The following is a 25,182-nucleotide window of genomic DNA, read 5'->3' on the forward strand; positions in this document are numbered from 1 at the left end:
AACAATGGCTTGACTTACTCATATTACTCTAACACAATTTGAAAACTGTTGTGAAAGTTTGGTGTGGCTATTATTAAGCTTTAGCTACTGCAAGCCTATGATATGAAGGCAGTGTGCCCCGGCACTCCAACAGTTGAACTTGAGATGAGGAAGAATGTTTCAGGCCTACCAGAGTTACTCCTATAATCTAACTATATAATGCTGAACTGATAGATCACATCACACAGATGTATAACAGAACACACACACACACACACACACACAGGCTCAGTTTTTGATAATACAACCCTAAGTAACAGTACAGATGAAAAATGATCAGACATATTGTACATCTTACTGTAGAAATTATTGTTGAAAAAAAGTCTAGGTTGGAACTGCTGTTAAAATACAATAAATATTTTTTATTCTGAACAGGAATAAACTGATTGATCACATCACACAGATGTAGACCAGAAAACACACACACACACACACACAGTCCTAATGAGAGGTGTGTGACTGGTTGAAGTTTTCAACAAGCAGGTCTATTCTGGGCTCAGTTTGTGAAAGTGCAACTCTGAGGTCATGCTCAGCATTGAGTCTGTTTCTTTACTTGTTTCTTAAGTATGCTTTCGGAAAGTACTCAGACCCCGTGACTTTTTCCACATTTTGTTACGAAACAGACTCATTCTAAAATGAAATGAATAAATACAAATCCTCAGCAATCTACACACAATACCGTCTAATGACAAATCGGAAAAATATGTTTTTTAAGTTTTTGCTAATTTATTAAAAATAAAAAACAGAAATACCTTATTTACATAAGTATTCAGACCCTATGAGACTCGAAATTGAGCTCAGGTGCATCCTGTTGTCACGTTCTCCAAGATAGCAGGAAAGGGGTAAGTCAGGCGCAGGAGACTGAGGTCCGTTGAACAAACGTTTAATCAAGCCCAGAGCAAATACAGCGACAAGGCAGGGTGCACAGTCAACAAAAAAGGAAGGAGAATATCTCCAAACTCCAAATAGATGGGGCACAGCCCGGCAACCCTAATGCCTATCCAAATACGTTGCGTGATACATACATAAATCCTGCCCACTACAATAAACGTAACACGAAACAATCCCGCACGAATCCCAAACGAAAACAGACAAACTAAATACCCCCCCACTAATGACAAACAAGGAACAGGTGCAGACTAAAACAGACATAACCAACAGACACTGAAACATGGATCGGTGGCAGCTAGTAGGCCGGCGACGACGACCGCTGAGCGCCGCCCGATCGGGGCGAGGCGGCACCTTCTGTGGACGTTGTGACACCTGTTTCCATTGATCATCCTTCAGATGTTTCTACAACTTGATTGGAGTCTACCTGTGGTAAATTCAATTGATTGGACATGATTTGGAAAGGCACACACCTGTCTATATAAGGTCCGACAGTTGACAGTGCATGTCAGCACAAAAACCAAGCCATGAGGTCAAAGGAATTGTCCGTAGAGCTCAGAGACAGGATTGTGTCGAGGCAGAGATCTGGAGAAGGGTACCAAAAGATGTCTGCAGCATTGAAGGTCCCCAAGAACACAATGGCCTCCATCATTCTTAAATGGAAGAAGTTTGGAACCACCAAGACTCTTCCTAGAGCTGGCCGCCCGGCCAAACAGGGGAGAAGGGCCTTGGTCAGGGAGGTAACCAAGAACCTTATGTTAATGTGATATTTTTTATAATTTTATTTTTTTATAATTTAGCAACCTCAACTGGGGCGAAGGCTCACCTTCCAACAGCACTAGCGGTTCTGGGGGGCGGCCAGTGCCCCTGGGACAATAATTTTGGTCCCCCTTGTGGCCCCCCTAAATGTGGAGTATGAAAAAATGTTTACATAAAGTTTTGCTATCGTTCTTTTTTTACATCCGTTATTAGACAGTGTCATCGCGGAACATGGTCTTTTGCCTGCTAATGCCTGCAATGCAGTGAAGAAAACGATATGACAACAATAACGTCTAATGTAACTGGCCCCTCTAACAGTACAACTGGCCCCAGCTTGCCCCCCCCAGTTGAAATGGTCTAGAACCGCCACTGTCCAACAGGACAACGACCCTAAGCACACAGCCAAGACAACACAGGTGTGCCTTTGGGACAAGTCTCTATATGTCCTTGAATGGCCCAGCCAGAACCCGGACTTGAACCCAATGTGACATCTTTGGAGATACCTGAAAATTGCTATGCAGCAACACTCCCCATCCAACCTGACAGAGCTTGAGAGGATTTGCAGAGAAGAATGGGAGAAATTCACAGGTGTGGCAAGCTTGTAGCGTAGTACTCAATAAGACTCGAGGCTGTAATCACTGCCCTAGCTGCTTCAACAAAGTACTGAGTAAAGGGTCTGAATACTTATGTAAATGTGATATTTCAGTTTTTATTTTTATAAATTAGCAACAAATTCTGAACCTGTTTTTGCTTTGTCATTATTGGTTATTGTGTGTAGATTGATGGGAAAAAGACAATTTAATCCATTTTAGAAAAAGGCTGTAACCTATTTCATTTGTTCGTTTTGAGAGACTCCTTAATAAGCAATTCCCTGCACAAAACACATTTGTGGCGCTCCTCGTTATTTCTCAAAGTGTGTATTAAACCACGACAGAGAAACTCATCGCTATATTTGAGTTTCATGACAATTGAGCTCAGTCAGAACTTGTTGCTAGTTTGAGTCCATTCGATGACAGCGGTGAGTGATGACGAATGGGAATGACAAACCAGTGGCTGACAGCGCATAATCTGTTGATGAACAACAGCTCTGCAGCGTGTGGGTCTCGGAGTGATCTGAAAGAAAATTGTCGGGAATAGATCCGATAAACCGTGAATCACACGGGCATCTTCCACCCACTCGCGCAGATGCCAAATTGAGCAGAGTCACCGAACAACCATTAACAGATCCGCCCGACCCATACTTTAAGAAAGGCTGATATAGGCTACTGCACATTACGCACCACAAAAAAAAAACATAACAGCCCATAGATGTAGCTATGTTAAAAAAAAAAATACGTGACCTCCGAAAGCGAGATGGAGATCTGTACATTAGAAGTGCATTCAGCCCTTATATTACGGTAGCATACGCTGCAGCAAAAGTAGGGACAACAATGGAAATAACTTCCCGATTTTATTGTGCAATCCCGGTCACTTTTACAATTATTTGTGTATATAAACTCAGCAAAAAAAGAAACGTCCCTTTTTCAGGACCCTGTCTTTCAAAGATAATTCGTAAAAATCCAAATAACTTCACAGATCTTCATTGTAAAGGGTGTAAACACTGTTTCCCATGCTTGTTCAATGAACCATAAACAATTAATGAACATGCACCTGTGGAACGGTCATTAAGACACTAACAGCTTACAGATGGTCGGCAATTAAGGTCAGAGTTATGAAAACTTAGGATACTAAAGATGCCTTTCTACTGACTCTGAAAAACATCAAAAGAAAGATGCCCAGGGTCCCTGCTCATCTGCATGAATATGCCTTAGGCATGTTGCAAGGAGGCATGAGGACTGCAGATGTGGCCAGGACAATACATTGCGATGTCCGTACTGTGAGACGCCTAAGACAGCGAGACAGGGAGACAGGGCGGACAGCTGATCGTCCTCGCAGTGGCAGACCACGTGTAACAACACCTGCACAGGATTGGTACATCCGAACATCACACCTGCAGGACAGGTACAGGATGGCAACAACAACTGCCCGAGTTACACCAGGAACGCACAATCCCTCCATCAGTGCTCAGACTGTCCACAATAGGCTGAGAGAGGCTGGACTGAGGGCTTGTAGGCAGGCCTGTTGTAAGGCAGGTCCTCACCAGACATAACCGGCAACAATGTCGCCTATGGGCACAAACCCACCGTCGCTGGACCAGACAGGACTGGCAAAAAGTGCTCTTCACTGACGAGTCGCGGTTTTGTGTCACCAGGGGTGATGGTCGGATTTGCGTTTATCGTCGAAGGAATGAGTGTTACAACGAGGTCTGTACTCTGGAGCGGGATCGATTTGGAGGTGAAGGGTCCGTCATGGTCTGGGGCGATGTGTCACAGCATCATTGGACTGAGCTTGTTGTCATTGCAGGCAATCTCAACACTGTGCGTTATGGGGAAGACATCCTCCTCCCTCATGTGGTACCCTTTCTGCAGGCTCATCCTGACATGACCCTCCAGCATGACAGTGCCACCAGCCATACTGCTCGTTCTGTGTGTGATTTCCTGCAAGACAGGAATGTCAGTGTTCTGCCATGGCCAGCGAAGAGCCCGGAACTCAATCCCATTGAGCACGTCTGGGACCTGTTGGATCGGAGGGTGAGGGCTAGGGCCATTCCCCCCAGAAATGTCCGGGAATGTGCAGGTGCCTTGGTGGAAGAGTGGGGAAACATCTCACAGCAAGAACTGGCAAATCTGGTGCAGTCCACGAGGAGGAGATGCACTGCAGTACTTAATGCAGCTGGTGGCCACACCAGATACTGACTGTTACTTTCGATTTTTACAGATGTTTAATTGTTGTATTACTCTTTGTTGACTCTCATCAGGGGTTTTAATGACGAAAAGCAGCTCTGTTGTTTAAAAAGGCTTTGTCTGGCGTTATTATCAAATGCCATTGTTTTACACACTTTGTTCAGGGACACATTATTCAATTTCTGTTAGTCACGTCTGTGGAACTTGTTCAGTTTATGTCTCCGTTGTTGAATTAGCTGAAAATAAGCGCAGTTGACAGTGTTAGGACGTTTCTTTTTTTGCTGAATTTATATGTATTTTTTTTACTGACAAATACTGACCACCCCCCCCCCCCCCCCCCCTCCCCAGAACCGCTAGTGCCGTCTGGAGGTACAGTACAGTGGATGCCAACTAATTATAGTGACGGATGGAGACTGCTGGAGATGTAACTCCTCGAGAAATACTGTACATTTGAGCCTTCCATCATCAGTCAAATTGCCCTGATTTCGCAAAAGAGCTTTCGCACGTTTAACTGGTTTAGAGCAGCTTCAGTAATCCAACTGCAGCGCAGAAGATCTTCCCTCCTAGCCACACTAGACAGGTCATCGCGCACAATGTTTGGGAGCGAAGTTATTCAAGCAATAAATCCTGCGAATTTAGCTAGCACTGAAAAAAATACAGAAGAATATATATTTGCGGTTGGTACTTACAAACTCCTTGCTTTTGCCATCGGAACAATCGGAGTCTTCGGATTTTGCAACAATATTATTGTCATCGTGCTGTACTACAGATTCAAGAGACTCCGGACGCCCACAAATTTGTTAATAGTAAACATTAGTATAAGTGACGTGTTGGTGTCTGTCATTGGAATTAACTTTACGTTTGTTTCGTGCATCAAAGGCGGATGGGTCTGGAACTCGGCAACATGCATTTGGGACGGATTCAGCAACAGTTTATTTGGTTAGTAGTACTTCAGTCCTTTCTGAGTGTCGCGCCGAGAGTCACACATATTAAAGGCGCAATCTGAAGTTCAAACAATAACAAAGCTGATTATATATTCTACAAGAATCAATGAGTAGCCTATATATAATTTAAATAAATGGATGTAGAAATCGCATATTATCCCTTTAAGAGTTAATTCAAAATATGTTTTTATATATTTGAAGTAATCCAAGTAATGTTTAGTGGTATCTTTCATGTTTTTATGTGTTAAAAATACTCAGATAAAGAAGTTTAGTATTTTGGGCTATTACATTTTCATAAGCGATCCAATAAAAGTCTATTGCAGGGGACAATTCCCATCCATCTTATTCTAAGGGAGAACTGTTTAGCCAACTTTCTCCCTATTGATTCATGAAACCAGTCTTTACATCATAGTTGTGGATGTTTATGAATGCCATTGCCACTATGCAGATCACTATGTGGATGAAAACTTGAAGCTGGTTAGTGCCACCTTCATGCTCTCTCTCTCTCTCTCTCTCTCTCTCTCTCTCTCTCTCTCTCTCTTACCCTCATCTCTCTCTCAGGCACATGTAACCTACTGTTGGCTAACCACAAGGTTGACCTACTGTATTTATTATATGGGTGACTTTTCTCGTCTTTCCAATATATTCATATATTGTAAACTTCTTACATATAAAACATCATGATATTTCTGAACTCCAAAAACGAATGGTTAATTCTTGATGGATGGGTGTTACTGTAGTACATGTGGATAAAAAAACATGGTAATTTCACTTTGGTGCCCCAATTGCACCTCACTATGCACCTCACTAAGGCGAGGCACCTTGATAAGACAGTGCTGTCTGCTTGTCTACCACCCCCTGGACTTTCTCGCCCCTCTTCACCAGCTCCCTCAGGTGACCACTCAAACCATGAACTTTCTAATGACTGTCCATCTCATGATGTTGTGATGTTGTTTTTTCCAGCCTGGTCTCATAGACTAGAGGTAACATAGCAAATGTAAATCCAGGATACACAAATTATACTGAACAAAAATATAAATGCAACATGTAAAGTGTTGGTCCCATGTTTCATGAGCTGAAATAAAAGATCCCAGAAATGTTCCATACGCACAAAAAGCTTATTTCTCTAAAATGTTGTGCACAAATTTGTTTACATCTCTGTCAGTGAGCATTTCTAATTTTCCAAGATAATCCATCCACTTGACAGGTGTGGCTTATCAAGGAGCTGATTAAACAGCATGATCAATACACAGGTGCACCTTGTGCTGAGGAAAATAAAAGCCACTCTAAAATGTGCAGTTTTGTCACACAACACCAGTAGTGACCCGTCATTCTGTTTTAAGCCCCACCTATTTAGCTACACATTTTTTTGTTGTTGCATGTTTTGCATGTTATTTTGAAATTAATATGTGTCACATATCAGTTTGCAACCAATGTAAAAAAAAATATATAATATTCTCTAGTTGCCCGTGATTGGCTCAGTGTTCTGTCACTCATGGAAACACTACGTCACCGCAAAATGTATGGGTAGAGCTCGGAAATTAAAACCCCTTGGGTGCTGCCATAGAGTAACATTAGAAGTGCCCATCCAAGAAGGCTCAAGGTCATTGGTCACTGATACAATTACGTCAAATCACGTTATATCTACCGTAGCTTTGATTGGACTGATCATGTCAACATCATACATTCAAAATCTTAGCTAGCAAGCTAGTAGTCATCATCATGAATCAAGTTGACAATCTACTGGCAAATCTTTTCAATCCTTGTCATATGAAGAGAAATTCTGAAGAGAAATTATTGATAAAATGTATCGGTGCTCATCGGGCATTGGACAAAAACTTTACACAACAAGTTAGAAATCCCAAATTCAACAATGGAAGGAATCAGTGGCAAACTGCAAGCCTTGCAAAGCAATCACTAGCCTGCTATTCAGTGGAGTGGGTGTGTGGTCCAAGTCTGGGTTTAAGGGTCTCTTTTCCAAGCTTAAAAGGATAAACATTCAACACCATGGGCACTGGCCATGCTGTCAATCCAGCATGACTTCTGCCGCGTTCAAAACCACTGGAAACTCGGATCGGGAAAATCTCAAACTTTAGCAGTGGTGTAAAGTATGTAAGTAAAAATACTTGATCGTACTACTTAAGTAGTTTTTTGGGGTATCTGTACTTTACTATTTATAATTTTTACAACTTTTACTTTTACTTCACTAAATCCCGGAAGAAATTGATGTACTTTCTACTCCATACATTTTCCCTGATACAGAAAAGTGGGAAAAGTACCCAATTGTCATACTTGAACAAAAGTAAAGATAACTTAATAGAAAATTACTCAAGTAAAAGTGAAAGTCACGCAGTAAAATACTACTTGAGTAAAAGTCTAAAAGTATTTTGTTTTAAATATACTTAAGTATCAAAAGTAAATGTAATTGCTAAAATATATTTAAGTATTGAAAGTAAATTTAAAAGTATAAATTATTTAAATTCCCTGTATTAAGCAAACCAAACGGCCAAATGTTCTAGTTTTTTAAATTTACGGATAGCCAGGGACACACTCAAACACTCAGACATAATTTATAAACGATGCATATGTGTTTAGTGAGTCCACCAGATCAGAGGCAATAGGGATCACCAGGGATGTTCTCTTGATAAGTGCATGTTTTTTTTTACAATTTTCCTGTCCTGCTAGCCATTCAAAATGTAATGAGTACTTTTGGGTGTTAGAGAAAATGTATGGAGTAAAAAGTACATCAGTTTCTTTAGGAATATAGTGAAGTAAAAATAAAAGTTGTCAAAAATGTAAATAGTAAAGAAAAGTACAGATACCCCCAAAAACGTACTTAACTTAACTCTAGACGTTCCGCTAGCGGAACACCTGCTCCAATATCCAATGATGGGCGTGGCGCGAAATACAAAGTCCTCGAAAATCCAAAAACTTCAATTTTTCAAACATATGACTATTTTACACCATTTTAAAGACAAGACTCTCCTTTATCTAACCACACTGTCCGATTTCAAGCGAAAGCAAAACATTAGATTATGTCAGCAGAGTACCCAGCCAGAAATAATCAGACACCCATTTTTCAAGCTAGCATATAATGTCACAAAAAACAAAACCACAGCTCAATGCAGCACTAACCTTTGATGATCTTCATCAGATGACACTCCTAGGACATTATGTTATACAATACATGCATGTTTTGTTCAATCAAGTTCATATTTATATCAAAAAACAGCTTTTTACATTAGCATGTGAAGTTCAGAACTACCCGACCGAAACTTCCGGTGAATTTACTAAATTACTCACGATAAACGTTCACAAAAAACATAACAATTATTTAAAGAATTATAGATACTGAACTCCTTTATGCAATCGCTATGTCCGATTTTAAAATAGCTTTTCGGTCAAAGCACATTTTGCAATATTCTGAGTAGATAGCTCGCCATCACGGGCTAGCTATTTAGACACCCACCAAGTTTAGCCCTCACCAAAGTCAGATTTACTATAAGAAAAATTGGATTACCTTTGCTGTTCTTCGTCAGAATGCACTCCCGGGACTTCTACTTCAATAACAAATGTTGGTTTGGTTCCAGATAATCCATAGTTGTATCCAAATAGCGGCGTTTTGTTGTGCGTTCAAGACACTATCCGAAGGGTGACGAAGGGTTACGCGCCCGATGCGTTTCGTGACAAAATAATTCCAAATATTCCATTACCGTACTTCGAAGCATGTCAACCGCTGTTTAAAATCAATTTTTATGCGATTTTTCTCGTAAAGAAAGCGATAATATTCCGACCGGGAAACCCTGTTTTCGTTCAAAGACGAAAAAATAAAAACATGGTGTCGCCTCGTGCACGCGCCTCAGTCTCATTGTTCTCTGATCGACCACTATCCAAATGCGCTACTGTTTTTCAGCCAGGGGCTCCAAAGGCATCATTCACCGTTTTGCCGCCTTCTGAGAGCCTATGGGAGCCGTAGGAAGTGTCACGTTACAGCAGAAACCCTCAGTTTTCAATAAAGAGAGTGTAGAAGGCCAAGAAATGGTCAGAGAGGGCACTTCCTGTAAGGAATCTTCTCAGGTTTTGGCCTGCCAAATGAGTTCTGTTATACTCACAGACACCATTCAAACAGTTTTAGAAACTTTGGAGTGTTTTCTATCCAAAGCTAATAATTATATGCATATTCTAGTTTCTGGGCAGGAGTAATAATCAGATTAAATTGGGTATGTTTTTTATCCGGCCGTGAAAATACTGCCCCCTATCCATAACAGGTTAAGTAGTACTTTAAATTATTTTAACTTAAGTATTGACACCAGTGCTTTTACTTGAGTCATGTTCTATTAAGGTTTTTTACTTTTACTGAAGTATGACAATTGGTTACTTTTTACTTGAGTAATTTTCTATTAAGGTTTCTTTACTTTTACTCAAGTATGACAGTTGGTTACTTTTTCCACCACTGGACTTCAGTGAGTTTAAGACAACTGGGAACTCTGAAAAAAATGAGCTCTGACTGGGAAAATATGTTTTGAACAGTCATACAACTCGGAATTCCAAGTCTGGAATTCAGGCTTCTGTCACGTCCTGACCTTAGAAAGCTGTTATTTTCTATGGTAGAGTAGGTCAGGGCGTGACAGGGGGGTTTTCTAGTTTAGTTTTTCTATGTTGTCAGGTTCTAGTTTTGTATTTCTATGTTGGGTTTGTTTGGGATGATCTCCAATTAGAGGCAGCTGGTCCTCGTTGTCTCTAATTGGAGATCATACTTAAGTAGGGTTTTTTTCCACCTGGGTTTGTGGGAGATTATTTCTGAGTTAGTGTATGTTTCTACTCTGCGCCACGGTTTGTTGTTTTTGTTCGTTCAATTTATGGTGTATGTATTGCAAAGTATCACAGTGAAAATAAATTGTGGAACGACACACACGCTGCACTTTGGTCCGCTCCTTCCTACGACAGTGGTGAAAGAATCTTCCACCACAAAAGGACCAAGCAGTGTGCTCAGGAGGAGCAGGGATCCTGGGCCCGGGAGAGGAAAGAGTGGAGGACGTCCTGGACCTGGGAGGAGGTAATGGCAGGGGACAAGACCCTGCCATGGAAGCAGGTGGAGACAGCGAGGGAGGAATGGCAACGTTACGAGGAACTAGCACGGCAACGACGGAAGCACGAGAGGGGAGATTGGCAGAGTCAGGGTGGAGACCTGAGCCAACTCCCTGTGCTTACCGTGGGGAGCAAGTGAAGAAGCAAGCACCGTGTTATGCGGTGATGCGCACTGTGTCGCCGGTGCGCATTCACAGCCCAGTGCGATCTGTGCCTGCGCCCCGCATTTGTCGAGCTAGGTTGTGCATCCAGCCAGGACGGGTTGTGCCAGCTCTATGCTTGAGACCTCCAGTACGCCTCCACGGCCCAGCATATCCTGTGCCTGCCCCACGTACCCGGCCTCCAGTGAGTCTATCCAGCATGGTACGCCCTGTTCCTGCTCCCCGCAATCGCCCTGAGGTGCGTGTTACCAGTCTGGCGCCACCTGTGCCAGCCCCACGCATCAGGCCTCCAGTGCGCCTGCCCAGTCCGGGGTGTCCTGTTCCTGCTCCCCGCACTCACCCTGAGGTGCGTGTTACCAGTCTGGCGCCACCTGTGCCATCCCCACGCATCAGGCCTCCAGTGCGCATTCCCAGTCCAGAGCTTCTGGCGACAGTTCCCAGTCCAGAGCTTCCGGCGACAGTTTCCAGTCCGGAACCTCCTGAGACGGTCCGCAGCCAGGAACCTCCTGAGACAGCCCGCAGCCTGGAACCTCCTGAGACGACCAGCAGCCCGGAACCTCCTGAGACGGCCCGCAGCCCGGAACCTCCTGAGACGGCCCGCAGCCCGGAACCTCCTGAGACAGCCCACAGCCCGGAACCTCCTGAGACGGCCCGCAGCCCGGAACCTCCTGAGACGGCCCTCAGCCCGGAACCTCCTGCGGCGGCCCTCAGCCCGGAACCTCCGGCGGCGGCCCGCAGCCCAGAACCTCCGGCGATGATCTATGGTCCGGTTCCTCCTCCGACGATCCACGGTCCGGTGGCACAAAAGCAGAGGGATCAGCGGGGGGAGCCCCGAACCGGAGCCGCCTCCTCTGTTGGAGGATCCGCGGGATGAGAAGGTTCCGCCTACTGCACCAGAGCCACCATAGACATTTGTCACCCTCCCTAACCCTCCCTTTTTTTGGGTTATTTTGTTGTTTTGGTGCGTTCGGAGTCCGCACCTTTGGGGGGGGGGGGGGTACTATCACGTCCTGACCTTAAAAAGCTGTTATTTTCTATGGTAGAGTAGGTCAGGGCGTGACAGGGGGTTTTCTAGTTTAGTTTTTCTATGTTGTCAGGTTCTAGTTTTGTATTTCTATGTTGGGTTTATTTGGGATGATCTCCAATTAGAGGCAGTTGTCTCTAATTGGAGATCATACTTAAGTAGGGTTTTTTTCCACCTGGGTTTGTGGGAGATTATTTCTGAGTTAGTGTATGTTTCTACTCTGCGTCACGGTTTGTTGTTTTTGTTCGTTCAGTTTATTGTGCATGTATTGCAAAGTTTCACAGTGAAAATAAAATGTGGAACGACACATACGCTGCACTTTGCTCCGCTCTTTCCTACGACAGCCGTGACAGCCTCTTTCTGGAGCTCTGACCTGAAGATCACTGACGTCATGATTCGACTTTGTTTTTTTTATGAGTTCCCAGTTGTCTTGAAAGCACCATAAATCCAGAGAATGCCAGACTTTGATGACAAAGGTTAATGACAAAATTTTCCCACAAGGACCACCTTCCTGTTCAAGTAAGCACAGCACAACAAGGTGAGTCCAAAAATGTCTTGTATGCTGCTGCATACATATAAATGTCTTACATATAAATGTATTATATGTAATATGCCAGGGATCTATGTACACTGTAGCTAAGATAGTAATACTAAGTGTATGTTGTGTAGTAAGCTGTTAGTAGCCCATGTGTCTCACCCTAATAATTTGGTCCTTTTCCCCCTCATAATTTAGCCTACTGTTCTGACTTGGTGGTGCCTATAGCCTGTTTTAGAGAAATGTAATCATTGAATATTGTAAGAGCTTTCATTGTCTGCTTATATGACCCCTTTATTTATGCTACGGTTCTGACTTGGTGTACAGGGAGAATACTGTAAGAATGGCCCATATTCTGAATTCTGTCGCTGTACATTTCAAAAGTGCTGAACAAATAGTTAGATTGACTATGTCCATCCTAGCTCGCTCATTAATGTCTTAATCAAAATTACGGATTGCCTCTTATCCTCTTGATGTCCCCTTATGCCATAGTTTGTACATATAAATAAAATCAAATAAAATGCTATTGGTCACATACACGTGTTTAACAGATGTTATTGCAGGTGTTATTGCAGGTGTAGCGAACTGCTTGCTTATCAATTGTCAGTAGAAAACCACGTTTGTTTAAGCAAGTCAGCCATATCAGCTTTGTTTTTTAAACGACAGTAAATGAGGCTGAAGGAACTGTTTCACTGCCAGACAAGGCTCCTCTGATAGCCAGGTGTAGCAGTGGTAAGGATTCACCCCCATGGTGCTGAAAAGAAAGCTCTAACAGTTTGTGGGCACCCTTATAGTGCAATTAATGTATTGTTTAGTGTCGTGTTGTGTAAGGGCTTTGCTGGCATAGCCACTACACAACACAACACTAAACTCCCCACATTGTTTGGGGGATTTTGCCCCACCTAGATTTACATGTTAAAATCGCCACTGCACAACACAATGCCACAGATGTCTCAAGTTTTGAGGGAGCGTGCAGTTGGCATGCTGACTGCAGGAATGTCCACCAGAGCTGTTGCCAAATAATTGAATGTTAATTTCTCCACCATAACCCCCCTCCAATGTTGTTTTAGAGAATTTGACAGTACATCCAACCGGCCTCAACTGCAGGCCACCCGACAGCTGATGAAACTGAAGAGTATTTCTGTCTGTAATAAAGCCCTTTTGTGGGGAAAAACTAATTATGATTGACTGGGCCTGGCTCTACAGTGGCTGGGGGTGCAGGCATGGGTGTGCCTGGGAGGGCATAGGCCCACCCACTTGGGAGCTGGATCCACCCATGGCCAGTGGGGAAATCCAAAGATTAGGGCCTAATGAATTTATTTCAAATGACTGATTTCCTTATATGAACTGTAACTCAGTGAAATTGTTAAATGTCCACCAGAGATGTTGACAGATAATTGAATGCTAATTTCTCTACCACAAGCCATCATTTTAGAGAATTTGGCAGTATGTCCAACTGGCCTCACAACCACAGACCACGTGTATGGCGTAGTGTGGGCGAGCGGTTTGCTGATGTCAACGTTGTAAACATGGTGGCGGTGGGGTTATGGTATTGGCAGGCATAAGCTACGGACAACGAACACAATTGCATTTTATTGATGGCAATTTGAATGCACAGAGATACCGTGACAAGATCTTGAGGCCCAATGTGAGGCCCATATTTTTAAGGTACAGTATCTGTGACCAACAGATGAATATCTGTATTCCCAGTCATGTGAAATCCATAGATTAGGGTCTAATGAATTTATTTCAATTGACTGATTTCCTCATATGAACTGTAACTCAGTAAAATCTTTGAAATTGTTGTTGCGTTTATATTTTTTGTCCGGTATAGTGTGATATATTACGTTTTGTACAGTTACATAAGACAAAGGATTACTTAAGGCCAAAACGAAAGTTGGGTGGTTGATCCGGGTGGATGGGTAAGCGTATAACGCAAAATTCTAGCAACCCAAAGGTTGCGTGTTCGAATCTCATCATGGACAACTTTAGCATATTAGCAACTTTGCAACTACTTAGCATGTTAGCTAACCTTAACCCTAACCCCTAGCCTAGCTAACATTAGCCAGCTACCTAACATTAGTCTTAGCCACCTAGCTAACGTTAGCAACAATAAATTGGATTTTGTGACCTATCATGCGTTTTTCAAGTTCGTAACATATTGTGATTTTGCAAATTCGTAACATATTGTACGAATTGCAATTCATAACATATCATGTGAAATGGATGATGGACATCCACAAATGAATACACATCATACGAAACATAACATATCGTACTAAATTGAGTGTCCCGGATTTACATACATAATAATACAACATTCTCTGAGACCAGGTTGTTTTTTCTATATTGCTTGTATTTTTTGTTGCTTTAAAGCGCTTTGAGAATATTTATGTAATGAATAGCGCTATACTAGTTGAATCAATGAATATTATTATTATTGTTACAATGATCCAAATTTGCTTTTGAACAGATCAATAAAATGTGAAGGATTTTTTTAAGTGCACAAGAATAGCCAAAACAGCCCAAAATGTCATTCAACACCAGTGTGCCCTACAGAAGAACAGCCTGCACCAATGCAGAGACACTGAAAAAGATGCTGGTTAATATAACAATTAATTATAATTAGCCTACAGGCACTCTAAATCCCCTCAGAAAAATAGTTGAATGGTAGAGATTATTGATACCATGTTAATTTACTACAGCATGTGAAACCACTCACACATTATTCAACTCTAAATTTAGATGACTATCTAAGGACATCCTGCACCTGTTACACATATTGCACTCATGCAGCGTGGTCCTGTCAGTTTGACCTGTACTGACATGTTATGTATTAGTTGTGTTATAGTGTCCAGTAACACTGTGCTCAAACAGCTCCCTCTATAAATGCAACACAACTGTGCTGCAACACTTGTTGATTGGGCCAAATGTCTGGCAAAAGTAATTGCTGTACAATGGAGAAACTGAATGTAATTAAAGGGGATTTACACAAGAAAAATAAGGAGTTCCTTTTTTTCTTCCAGACCTTGTGGATGGTCTTCTGATGAGATTTAAGCATTGACTGTCACGCCCCGACCTTAGAGAGCCTTTTTTATTCTCTATTTTGTTAGGTCAGGGTGTGACTTGGGTGGGCATATCTATGTTTCTATTTCTTTGTTGGCCTAGTATGGTTCCCAATCAGAGGCAGCTGTTTATCGTTGTCTCTGATTGGGGATCATACGTAGGCAGCTCTTTTTCCCACCTGTGATTGTGGGATCCTGTTTTTGTATACCTGCTGTGAAGCCTGCAGAACGTTACGTTCTGTTTTTGTATTTTGTTGTTTTGTTGGTGTTCATCTAATAAAAGAAAGATGTACGCTTACCATGCTGCACCTTGGTCTCATTCCAACAATGGGCGTAACAGAAGATCCCACCCCCAAGTGACCAAGCAGCGTGGTCAGGAGGAGCCGACCTCCTGGACATGGGAGGATATCCTGGACGGTAAGGGATCCTGGACGTGGGAAGAGATCCAGGCCGGAATGGATCGCCGTCCATGGGAGCAGACGGAGGCAGTGAAAACAGGAATCAAGGAGACGACGGAAGCCCGAGAGGCAGCCTCAAAAAAAAATTGTGGGGGGCACACGGGGTGGCGAGCGGAGCAAAGGTGGGAACAAGAACCAACTCCCTGTAATTACGATGAGGAGTTGGTCACGGTTCAGATACCATGCTTTGCGGAGATACGCAATGTGTCTCCAGTACGCATCCACAGCCCGGTGCATTCTGTGCCAGCTCCTCGCACTTACCGTGCGAAAGTGAGCATCCAGCCAGGATGGGTTGTGCCGGCTCAGCGCTCCTGGTCTCCAGTACGCCTCCTCGGTCCAGGATATCCTGCGGCGGTTCTACGCACTGCGTCACCAGTGCGCCTTCACAGCCCAGTGCGTCCTGTGCCAGCGCCCCGCATTTGCCGGGCTAAAGTGAGCATCCAGCCAGGGCGGGTTGTGCCAGCTCTATGCTCCAGACCTCCAGCACGCCTCCTCGGTCCAGGATATCCTGTGCCGGCTCCACGCACTGTGGCGCCAGTGCGCCTTCACAGCCCAGTGCGTCCTGTGCCAGCGCCCCACACTTGCCGGGCTAAAGTGAGCATCCAGCCAGGACGGGTTGTGCCAGCTCTACGCTCCAGACCTCCAGTGCGCCTCCACGGCCCAGTATATCCTGTGCCAGCTCCACGCATCCAGTCTCCAGTGCGTCTCCCCAGCCCGGTACGTCCTGTGCCTGCTCCACGCACCCGGCCTCCAGTGCGTCTCCCCAGCCTGCGTCTCCCCATGCCCTGTGCTGGCTCCACGCATCAAGCCTCCAGTGATGATCCATGACACGAAGCCTGCAGTGATGATCCATGGCACGAAGCCTCCAGTGATGATCCATGGCACGAAGCCTCCGTGATGATCCATGGCACGAAGCCTCCAGTGAGGATCCATGGCACGAAGCTTGCAGTGATGATCCATGGCACGAAGCCTCCAGTGATGATCCATGGCCCGAAGCCTCCAGTGATGATCCATGGCCCGGAGCCTGCAGTGACGATCCATGGCACAGAGTCTACAGCGACGGTCTGCAGTCCAGAGCTTCCAGCGACGGTCTGCAGTCCAGAGCCTCCAGCAACGGTCTGCAGTTCAGAGCCTCCAGCGGGGGTTCCCAGTCCAGAGCCTCCGGCGACGATCCACGGTCCGGTTCCACGGAAGTGGGGGGGAGCCTCAAGCGGAGCGGGGTCTGCGTCCCGCACCGGAGCCTCCACCGAGAGGAGATGCCCACCCGGACCCTCCCCTATAGGTTCAGGTTTGCGGCCGGAGTCCGCACCTTTGGGGGAGGGTACTGTCACGCCCTGACCTTAGAGAGCCTTTTTTATTCTCTATTTTGTTAGGTCAGGGTGTGACTTGGGTGGGCATATCTATGTTTCTATTTCTTTGTTGTATGGTTCCCAATCAGAGGCAGCTGTTTATCGTTGTCTCTGATTGGGGATCATACTTAGGCAGCCCTTTTTCCCACCTGTGATTGTGGGATCTTGTTTTTGTATAGCTGCTGTGAAGCCTGCAGAACGTTACTTTCGGTTTTTGTGTTTTGTTGGTGTTCATCTAATATAAGAAAGATGTACGCTTACCACGCTGCACCTTGGTCTCATTCCAACAACGGGCGTAACATTGACATGGACTCAGACCATCCATTTGCATTGTTTCTCTATGAATAATTGTAATATTAAGAGTAGAACACAGAATAAAAAAATCCTAAAACAGGACAAATAAAACAGAATTCAGGAAAAGACCAAATATAATTTTACAGGGCCCCCTTAGAGTTGTTTATTAACCATTAGCCAGGTATATTGACAGAAAACACATCTCTTGTACACCAAGGACCTGGGGAGGTGTTTTGGGGTGGAGGAGGAGAGAAGAATGTACCTATTTTAATGGCTATCAAAAAAATGTAGCTTGTGACAAGTTACATTTTCTATGCTAAAAAAGGTTGGAGACCCCTGAAATAGGATATTTATGATATTGAATATACAGTATATTGAGAAAATATTTGATTGAGGACTGAGTAATAACTGTAATAAAATCATCATCAGGTGGGTGCTTACATTGGTCCTATTTCACACATGTACACGTGTGTATTATAATCATGTGAATTGGACATTTGTTTTTTGCATATCCAAATCTCCCTGAGACACCCTCTGAGGTTTCACTGTGACCCTGGAGCAATTAATGTTAAGTGTCATGCTCAAGGGCACATTGGCAGATTTTTAGCCGGCTTTTAGCCGACCTTTCGGTTACTGGCCCAATGCTCTTAACTGTTAAGCTACCTGCCGCCCCCCAAGATATGGTATACTTTATTAGTCCAGACAGAAATGTATCTTCTTCTTTTACCCAACCCCTCCAATACACACACATACACATACACACAAACACAATCGGTTAGAGAGGCTAGAGCAGTGGGCAGCCGCAGTGCAGCGCCCAATGAGCAGTTTAGGGGGTTAAGTTAAGTTCAGATATTGATGCCAGCAACCCTCCCTGTTCCCGGCTCACTCCCGCCAGATTTCTTTCCTCTGTCGGCACTGGGATTCAAACAGGAAACATTCCGGTTGCTGGCCCGCTTCTCTAACCTCGGAGCTACCGTGTAGAGGATAACAGTGTAATAACCAATAGACAGTAATAATCAGGGCCTACCTATATATATTTCATAACCCAGATTCGCTAGTCATTACTCAGCATCACCACCCATCTCCCTCCTTTCCAGGCATCGTGTCCATCATGAGTCTCTCTGCCTTGGCCTATGAGCGCTACATCCGGGTGGTCCATGCTAAGGTGGTGGACTTCCCCTGGGCCTGGAGGTGCATCACTTACATCTGGCTCTACTCCCTGGTCTGGACAGGGGCTCCTCTCCTGGGGTGGAACCGCTACACTCTGGAGATCCACCAGTTAGGCTGCTCTCTGGACTGGACTTCCAAGGACCCTAACGATTCCTCCTTCGTTCTCTTCTTTCTCCTGGCCTGCTTCTTCGTACCAGTGGGCATTATGATCTACTGCTACGTGAACATTCTTTACACAGTGCAAATGGTAAGAACAAGGACAAGACAGTCTTGCTGTCTCTTCCTCCCATTTTCTTCTGTTGCTTCATGTTTATATCAGTGTGGTGACCCTTCGCTAAGCCCGCCCCCCTTGGTTACTGTTGCAACCGAGGAGAACATTTTCCCAGGAAGCTTAATTCTCCATTCAACCACTGGCAAACTCCCCTCACAATGATCTTACATTTACATTTTAGTCATTTAGCAGACGCTCTTATCCAAAGCGACTTACAGTAGTGAATGCATACATTTCATTTCATGCATATTTTAAAAAATATATATATATTTTTTTGTACTGGCCCCACGTGGGAATCAAACCCACAACCCTGGCATTGCACACGCCATGCTGGCTTTGCAAACACCATACTCTACCAACTGAGCCACACTGTGTTTCTAATACACAATTAATTTAAACACAAACTACCCATTGCTAATCAGGAAACTTTTGGGAATGATGTGGTGGACTGTCATCGTAGCATAATAGCTGAATATACAAAACAGATGACCTGGGACATGGACTTATCTGAGCAGCGGACCACTTTCGAGGGCTGAAAACATCTGTCAAACTTTGATTTTGGAATGTAATATCCCTTCAACATATTGCACTGATGAACTAAAACAGTCAAATAAACTCTCTGTAAACGTTCACAATAATGTCATTTTGTCACTTGTAGTATGGCTATAGCGTATACAGATGTAGGATCTTAATTTGAGCCAATTTGCTACAGCAGAAAAATCATCCTGCAGCTGCAGGAAATGTGAATTATTATGTGGATTAAATGTAATGAAGAATTTTGATAGGGGTTGATACGTTTTTCATTAGGAAAAATCAAGTCTGACATTTTAAAGTGGAAATTACAAACTTTAAAAGCCTATTTAAACCTTGAATACACTACAAGTTTGCTTTTCCTGCTGTGCAACAAATTAAAATCTTACATCTGTAGCATATGACATGTGTTGGCATGTATAAGAGCAATTTAGGGCTGGATTCAATCCGTAGCAATGAACATCCGCGATATAGCGTGATTTCAATTTAAAGGCAATGTTCCCGTGATCGCGGAACCTGCATTCTCGGTAAACACTGTATAAATCGGAAATTACCTTTACATATCAAACGCGCTACAACACTGATCCTTCAGCGCTACGAATTGAATCGAGATCTTAATGTTAAAGTATTACCATGGTGTCTTTTCTTTTTTAGAAATTGAACAAATCAACAGATACATCTACATAATTAATTTAAAGGTCTAATGCAGCCATTTTTATCTCAATATGAAATCATTTCTGAGTAACAGTTAACGTAAGTACCTTATTGTGATTGTTTTAAATTAAAATTGTAAACAAATTAAATAATAATTGTCACCAGGCAGGACAAAACTCCATCCCACCAAAACAGGCAGAACTTTCAGACTCTCATTTTCAAACAACAATTACACTAAAAGGGTATTATCATTATTTTCACAATTTCACAGTATTATTCCAACCTCATAGTGTATAAATATATAAAACACTGGGAAATCACATTTTTGTCTGCACTGGGCCTTTAAATAAAAGGCATAAATCAAAGGTAGGCTAGTACTTACATTCATCAAGGACACAAGACAAACAAAGCGAACTCGACCAAACAACGGCAAAATGAGGTAGTAGCCTACAAATGAAATTCTAGTGCATGTGCTTGGGGATCTGAGGCCGATGCTAACATTAAGCACCACTGAATGGACAACGCCTCAGGTGTGGCTCCGCTGCGCTGACAGGTATATCAGTAAACCCACTATCTCATGCAAACGGATACGTAGACTACATAGGGATGTCATGGGACAATGTCATTGTGTCCTCTGTGGCCTCATCTTTTTAAGCATAAGAAAGATGGAGACTTTTATCTTCTCCCCTACATTAACAACCACGGGATCAAGCATATCATCTTTCATTAAAGATCCTCTCTTTATCTTCTGTAAAGGTCCGAAAGAAGTTAGCTGACATTCACATGCAGAGACAATCTTATTTTTTTGTGGGGAGTGTATAATGTCAGTACAAGTGACATATAACCCAAACCCTCAATTCCTCAGGGCATGGACACTACAAGGTGTTGAATGTTCCACAGTGATGCTGGCCCATGTTGATTCCAATGCTTCCCACAGTTGTGTGATATTGTCTGGATGTCCTTTGGGTGGTGGACCATTCTTGATACACACGGGAAACTGTTGAGTGTGGAAAAACCCAGCAGCATTACAGTTCTTGACACACACCCGTGTGTGAGGCACCTACTACCATACCCCGTTCAAAGGCAATTAAATATTTTGTCTTGCCTATTCACCCTCTGAGTGGCACACATACACAATCCATGTCTCAATTGTCTCAAGGCTTAAAAATAGTTCTTTAACCTGTCTCCTCCCCTTCATCTACGCTGATTGAAGTGGATTTCACAAGTGACATCAATAAGGGATCATACAGTAGCTTTCACCTGGTCAGTCTATGTCATGGAAAGAGCAGGTGTTTTTAATAGTTCTGTATACTCAGTGTATAACTGGAATGTTTTTTGTTGTTTTTTACATATTCTAATTAGAGCATTTTAGTGAGTGATGAGATTCTTTCCTATTGTCATTCCCAACAGCTCCGCTCCATCCAGGACCTTCAGACAGTGCAGATTATTAAGATCCTGCGCTACGAGAAGAAGGTGGCCGTCATGTTCCTCTTGATGATCTCCTGTTTCCTGGTGTGCTGGACGCCCTACGCCGTGGTGTCCATGATGGAAGCCTTTGGCAGGAAGAGCATGGTCACCCCTGCCATCGCCATCATCCCCTCCTTCTTCGCCAAGTCCAGCACGGCCTACAACCCGCTCATCTACATCTTCATGAGCAGAAAGGTGATGGGACCTCTGACCTGAAACACTTATGCTGATAGCAGAAAGGCTTTGAAGCAAGGCCTTTCCCAAATTTAAAGGGAAACACACTTCAAAATCAAGGTTTATCTGATGTTTTCAGACCTCAATGTAGCATAATAGCTGAATATACAAAACAGATGACATGGACTTATCTCAGCAAAATACCACTTTTGAGGGCTAAAAACATCTGACATCTGGCTCCAGCAGTACAGTAATATCTAACAATTCACAACAATACACACAGATCTAAAAGTAAAATAATGTAATTAAGAAATATATAAATATTACGACGAGCAATGTCTGGAGTCTGGAGTATAACTATATATACAGTACCAGTGAAAAGTTTGAACACACCTACTCATTTGTAGTTTTTTCTACATTGTAGAGTAATAGTGAATACATCAACTATGAAATAACACATATGGAGTCATGTAGTAACCAAAAAAGTAATAAACAAATCAATAATACATATTTTATATTTGAGGTTCTTCAAAGTAGCCACCCTTTGCCTTGATGACAGCTTCGCACACTCTTGGCATTCTCTCAACCAGCTTCATGAGGTATTCACCTGGAATGCATTTCAATTAACAGGTGTGCCTTGTTAAAAGTTAATTTGTGGAATTGATTTCCTTCTTAATATACTGCTCAAAAAAATAAAGGGAACACTAAAATAACACATCCTAGATCTGAATGAATGAAATAATCTTACGAAATACTTTTTTCATTACATAGTTGAATGTGCTGACAACAAAATCACACAAAAATAATCAATGGAAATCCAATTTATCAACCCATGGAGGTCTGGATTTGGAGTCACCCTCAAAATTAAAGTGGAAAACCACACTACAGGCTGATCCAACTTTGATGTAATGTCCTTAAAACAAGTCAAAATGAGGCTCAGTAGTGTGTGTGGCCTCCACGTGCCTGTATGACCTCCCTACAACGCCTGGGCATGCTCCTGATGAGGTGGCGGATGGTCTCCTGAGGGATCTCCTCCCAGACCTGAACTAAAGCATCCGCCAACTCCTGGACAGTCTGTGGTGCAACGTGGTGTTGGTGGATGGAGCGAGAAATGATGTCCCAAATGTGCTCAATTGGATTCAGGTCTGGGGAACGGGCGGGCCAGTCCATAGCATCAATGCCTTCCTCTTGCAGGAACTGCTGACACACTCCAGCCACATGAGGTTTAGCATTGTCTTGCATTAGGAGGAACCCAGGGCCAACCGCACCAGCATATGGTCTCACAAGTGGTCTGAGAATCTCATCTCGGTACCTAATGGCAGTCAGGCTACCTCTGGCGAGCACATGGAGGGCTGTGCGGCCCCCCAAAGAAATGCCACCCCACACCATGACTAACCCACCGCCAAACCGGTCATGCTGGAGGATGTTGCAGGCAGCAGAACGTTCTCCACGGCGTCTCCAGACTCTGTCACGCCTGTCACATGTGCTCAGTGTGAACCTGCTTCATCTGTGAAGAGCACAGGGCGCCAGTGGCGAATTTGCCAATCTTGGTGTTCTCTGGCAAATGCAAAAATGTCCTGCACGGTGTTGGGCTGTAAGCACAACCCCCACCTGTGGACGTCGGGCCCTCATACCACCCTCATGGAGTCTGTTTCTGACCATTTGAGCAGACACATGCACATTTGTGGCCTGCTGGAGGTCATTTTGCAGGGCTCTGGCAGTGCTTCTCCTGCTCCTCCTTGCACAAAGGCAGAGGTAGTGGTCCTGCTGCTGGGTTGTTGCCCTCCTACGGCCTCCTCCACGTCTCCTGATGTACTGGCCTGTCTCCTGGTAGCGACTCCATGCTCTGGAAACTACACTGACAGACACAGCAAACCTTCTTGCCACAGCTCGCATTGATGTGCCATCCTGGATGAGCTGCACTACCTGAGCCACTTGTGTAGGTTGTAGACTCCGTCTCATGCTACCACTAGAGTGAAAGCACCGCCAGCATTGAAAAGTGACCAAAACATCAGCCAGGAAGCATAGGAACTGAGAAGTGGTCTGTGGTCACCACCTGCAGAACCACTCCTTTATTGGGGGTGTCTTGCTAATTGCCTATAATTTCCACCTGTTGTCTATTCCATTTGCACAACAGCATGTGCAATTTATTGTCAATCAGTGTTGCTTCCTAAGTGGACAGTTTGATTTCACAGAAGTGTGATTGACTTGGAGTTACATTGTGTTGTTTAAGTGTTCCCTTTATTTTTTTGAGCAGTGTATGTTTGAGCCAATCAGTTGTGTTGTGGCAAAGTAGGGGTGGTATACAGAAGATAGCCCTATTTGATAAAAGATCATACAGCACGACAGGATGCTCTCAATGGTTCATCTGTAAAAGTTTGTGATCTTGTAGGATCTTAATTTGAGCCAGTTTGCTACAGCAGGAAAATAATCCTGCAGCAACAGGAAATTCATGGTAAACGCTGCATATGTCGTCTCAATCTGAAACTGTCAATCGCCCTACAACGCATTGAATGAATTGACTCGAGCCCTTAATGTTAAAGTATTACCATGGTGTGTTTTATTTTTGGAAAAGTGAACAAATACTTCCATTTGAGTAACACCACTCTTCCCTCTCTTTTTTCTCCTCCTCCTCCTGTTCCTCTGGCAGTTCCGGCGCTGCTTGCTGCAGCTGTTGTGCTCCCGGCTTTCATGGATTCAGCACAGCATCAAGGACCGCCCCCTGGGCCGGAGCATCGAGCGGCCCATCCGCCCAATCTTCATGGCCCACCGAGGGGATGGGGAACGACCAAAGAAGAGGGTGACCTTCAGCTCCTCCTCCATCATCTTCATCATCGCCAACAACGACATGCACCACCAGGACACCACCTCCAAGAGCGGTCGTATGTTGTCAGAGGTCATCCAGGTGCGGCCGCTGTGACAGAGCATTATGGGTACTGCAGTACATCATGCTACACCCAGGTCAACATGGGAACTGACTAATCACTTCCATCTAACGCCTGTTCCTCTGTATACCTCAGGACTTCCTCTCATGATACAGTATACCCGGAGGTGTTTCCTCTCAAAAGCCAAAACACCTTTCTGACCCAAGACTACTGGAAGTGTTTAATGTCCTGTTCTCAGACTGTCTCGCCATGAATGCCGGGGAACGCTTTTTCTACCATCAGTTGTGGTAAACAAATGATGTAGCTGTGAATTTGTGACGTATTTCTCTTAACTTGTACCCTGTTATTTTCAACAGCACCTATGTAATCGTGTCAGCCAGCCTTCGACATAGTCTCATGCTGAGTTGAGTGTTTTTGAACAGGACCTCTTGTGTGATGCCGGAGGTTAGCAGTGTTAATGGATCAGTGATTGGCTGAGGAAGTGATGTTGATAATTATTATTTCCCTGGTTGGCAGCACAATAGTGCTGAATGACTGATGGGGAAAGCCTTACAATATTGCAGCAGCACATTCTGCACAACACTCTCTCCGCCTTTGTCACATCCAGATACAATAAAGAGATCATATTTTAAGAAAGCCATGG

General features: G+C 43.8%; 1 protein-coding gene across 1 annotated transcript; it reads left to right on the forward strand.

The window, feature by feature from the left end:
* The first annotated feature begins 4,952 nt into the window (after positions 1-4,952).
* On the forward strand, positions 4,953-25,175 carry LOC115153039 (opsin-3-like). Its single transcript, XM_029698060.1, has 5 exons — positions 4,953-5,408; positions 18,485-18,804; positions 21,424-21,675; positions 24,305-24,559; positions 24,675-25,175. Exons 1-5 carry the CDS (start codon positions 5,063-5,065, stop codon positions 24,687-24,689), a joined length of 1,188 nt encoding a protein of 395 aa, XP_029553920.1. The 5' UTR covers positions 4,953-5,062; the 3' UTR covers positions 24,690-25,175.
* Positions 25,176-25,182: the final 7 nt, after the last annotated feature.

Source organism: Salmo trutta, chromosome 18 (assembly GCF_901001165.1).
Source record: "Salmo trutta chromosome 18, fSalTru1.1, whole genome shotgun sequence".
In the NCBI taxonomy this organism is placed as follows: domain Eukaryota; kingdom Metazoa; phylum Chordata; class Actinopteri; order Salmoniformes; family Salmonidae; genus Salmo; species Salmo trutta.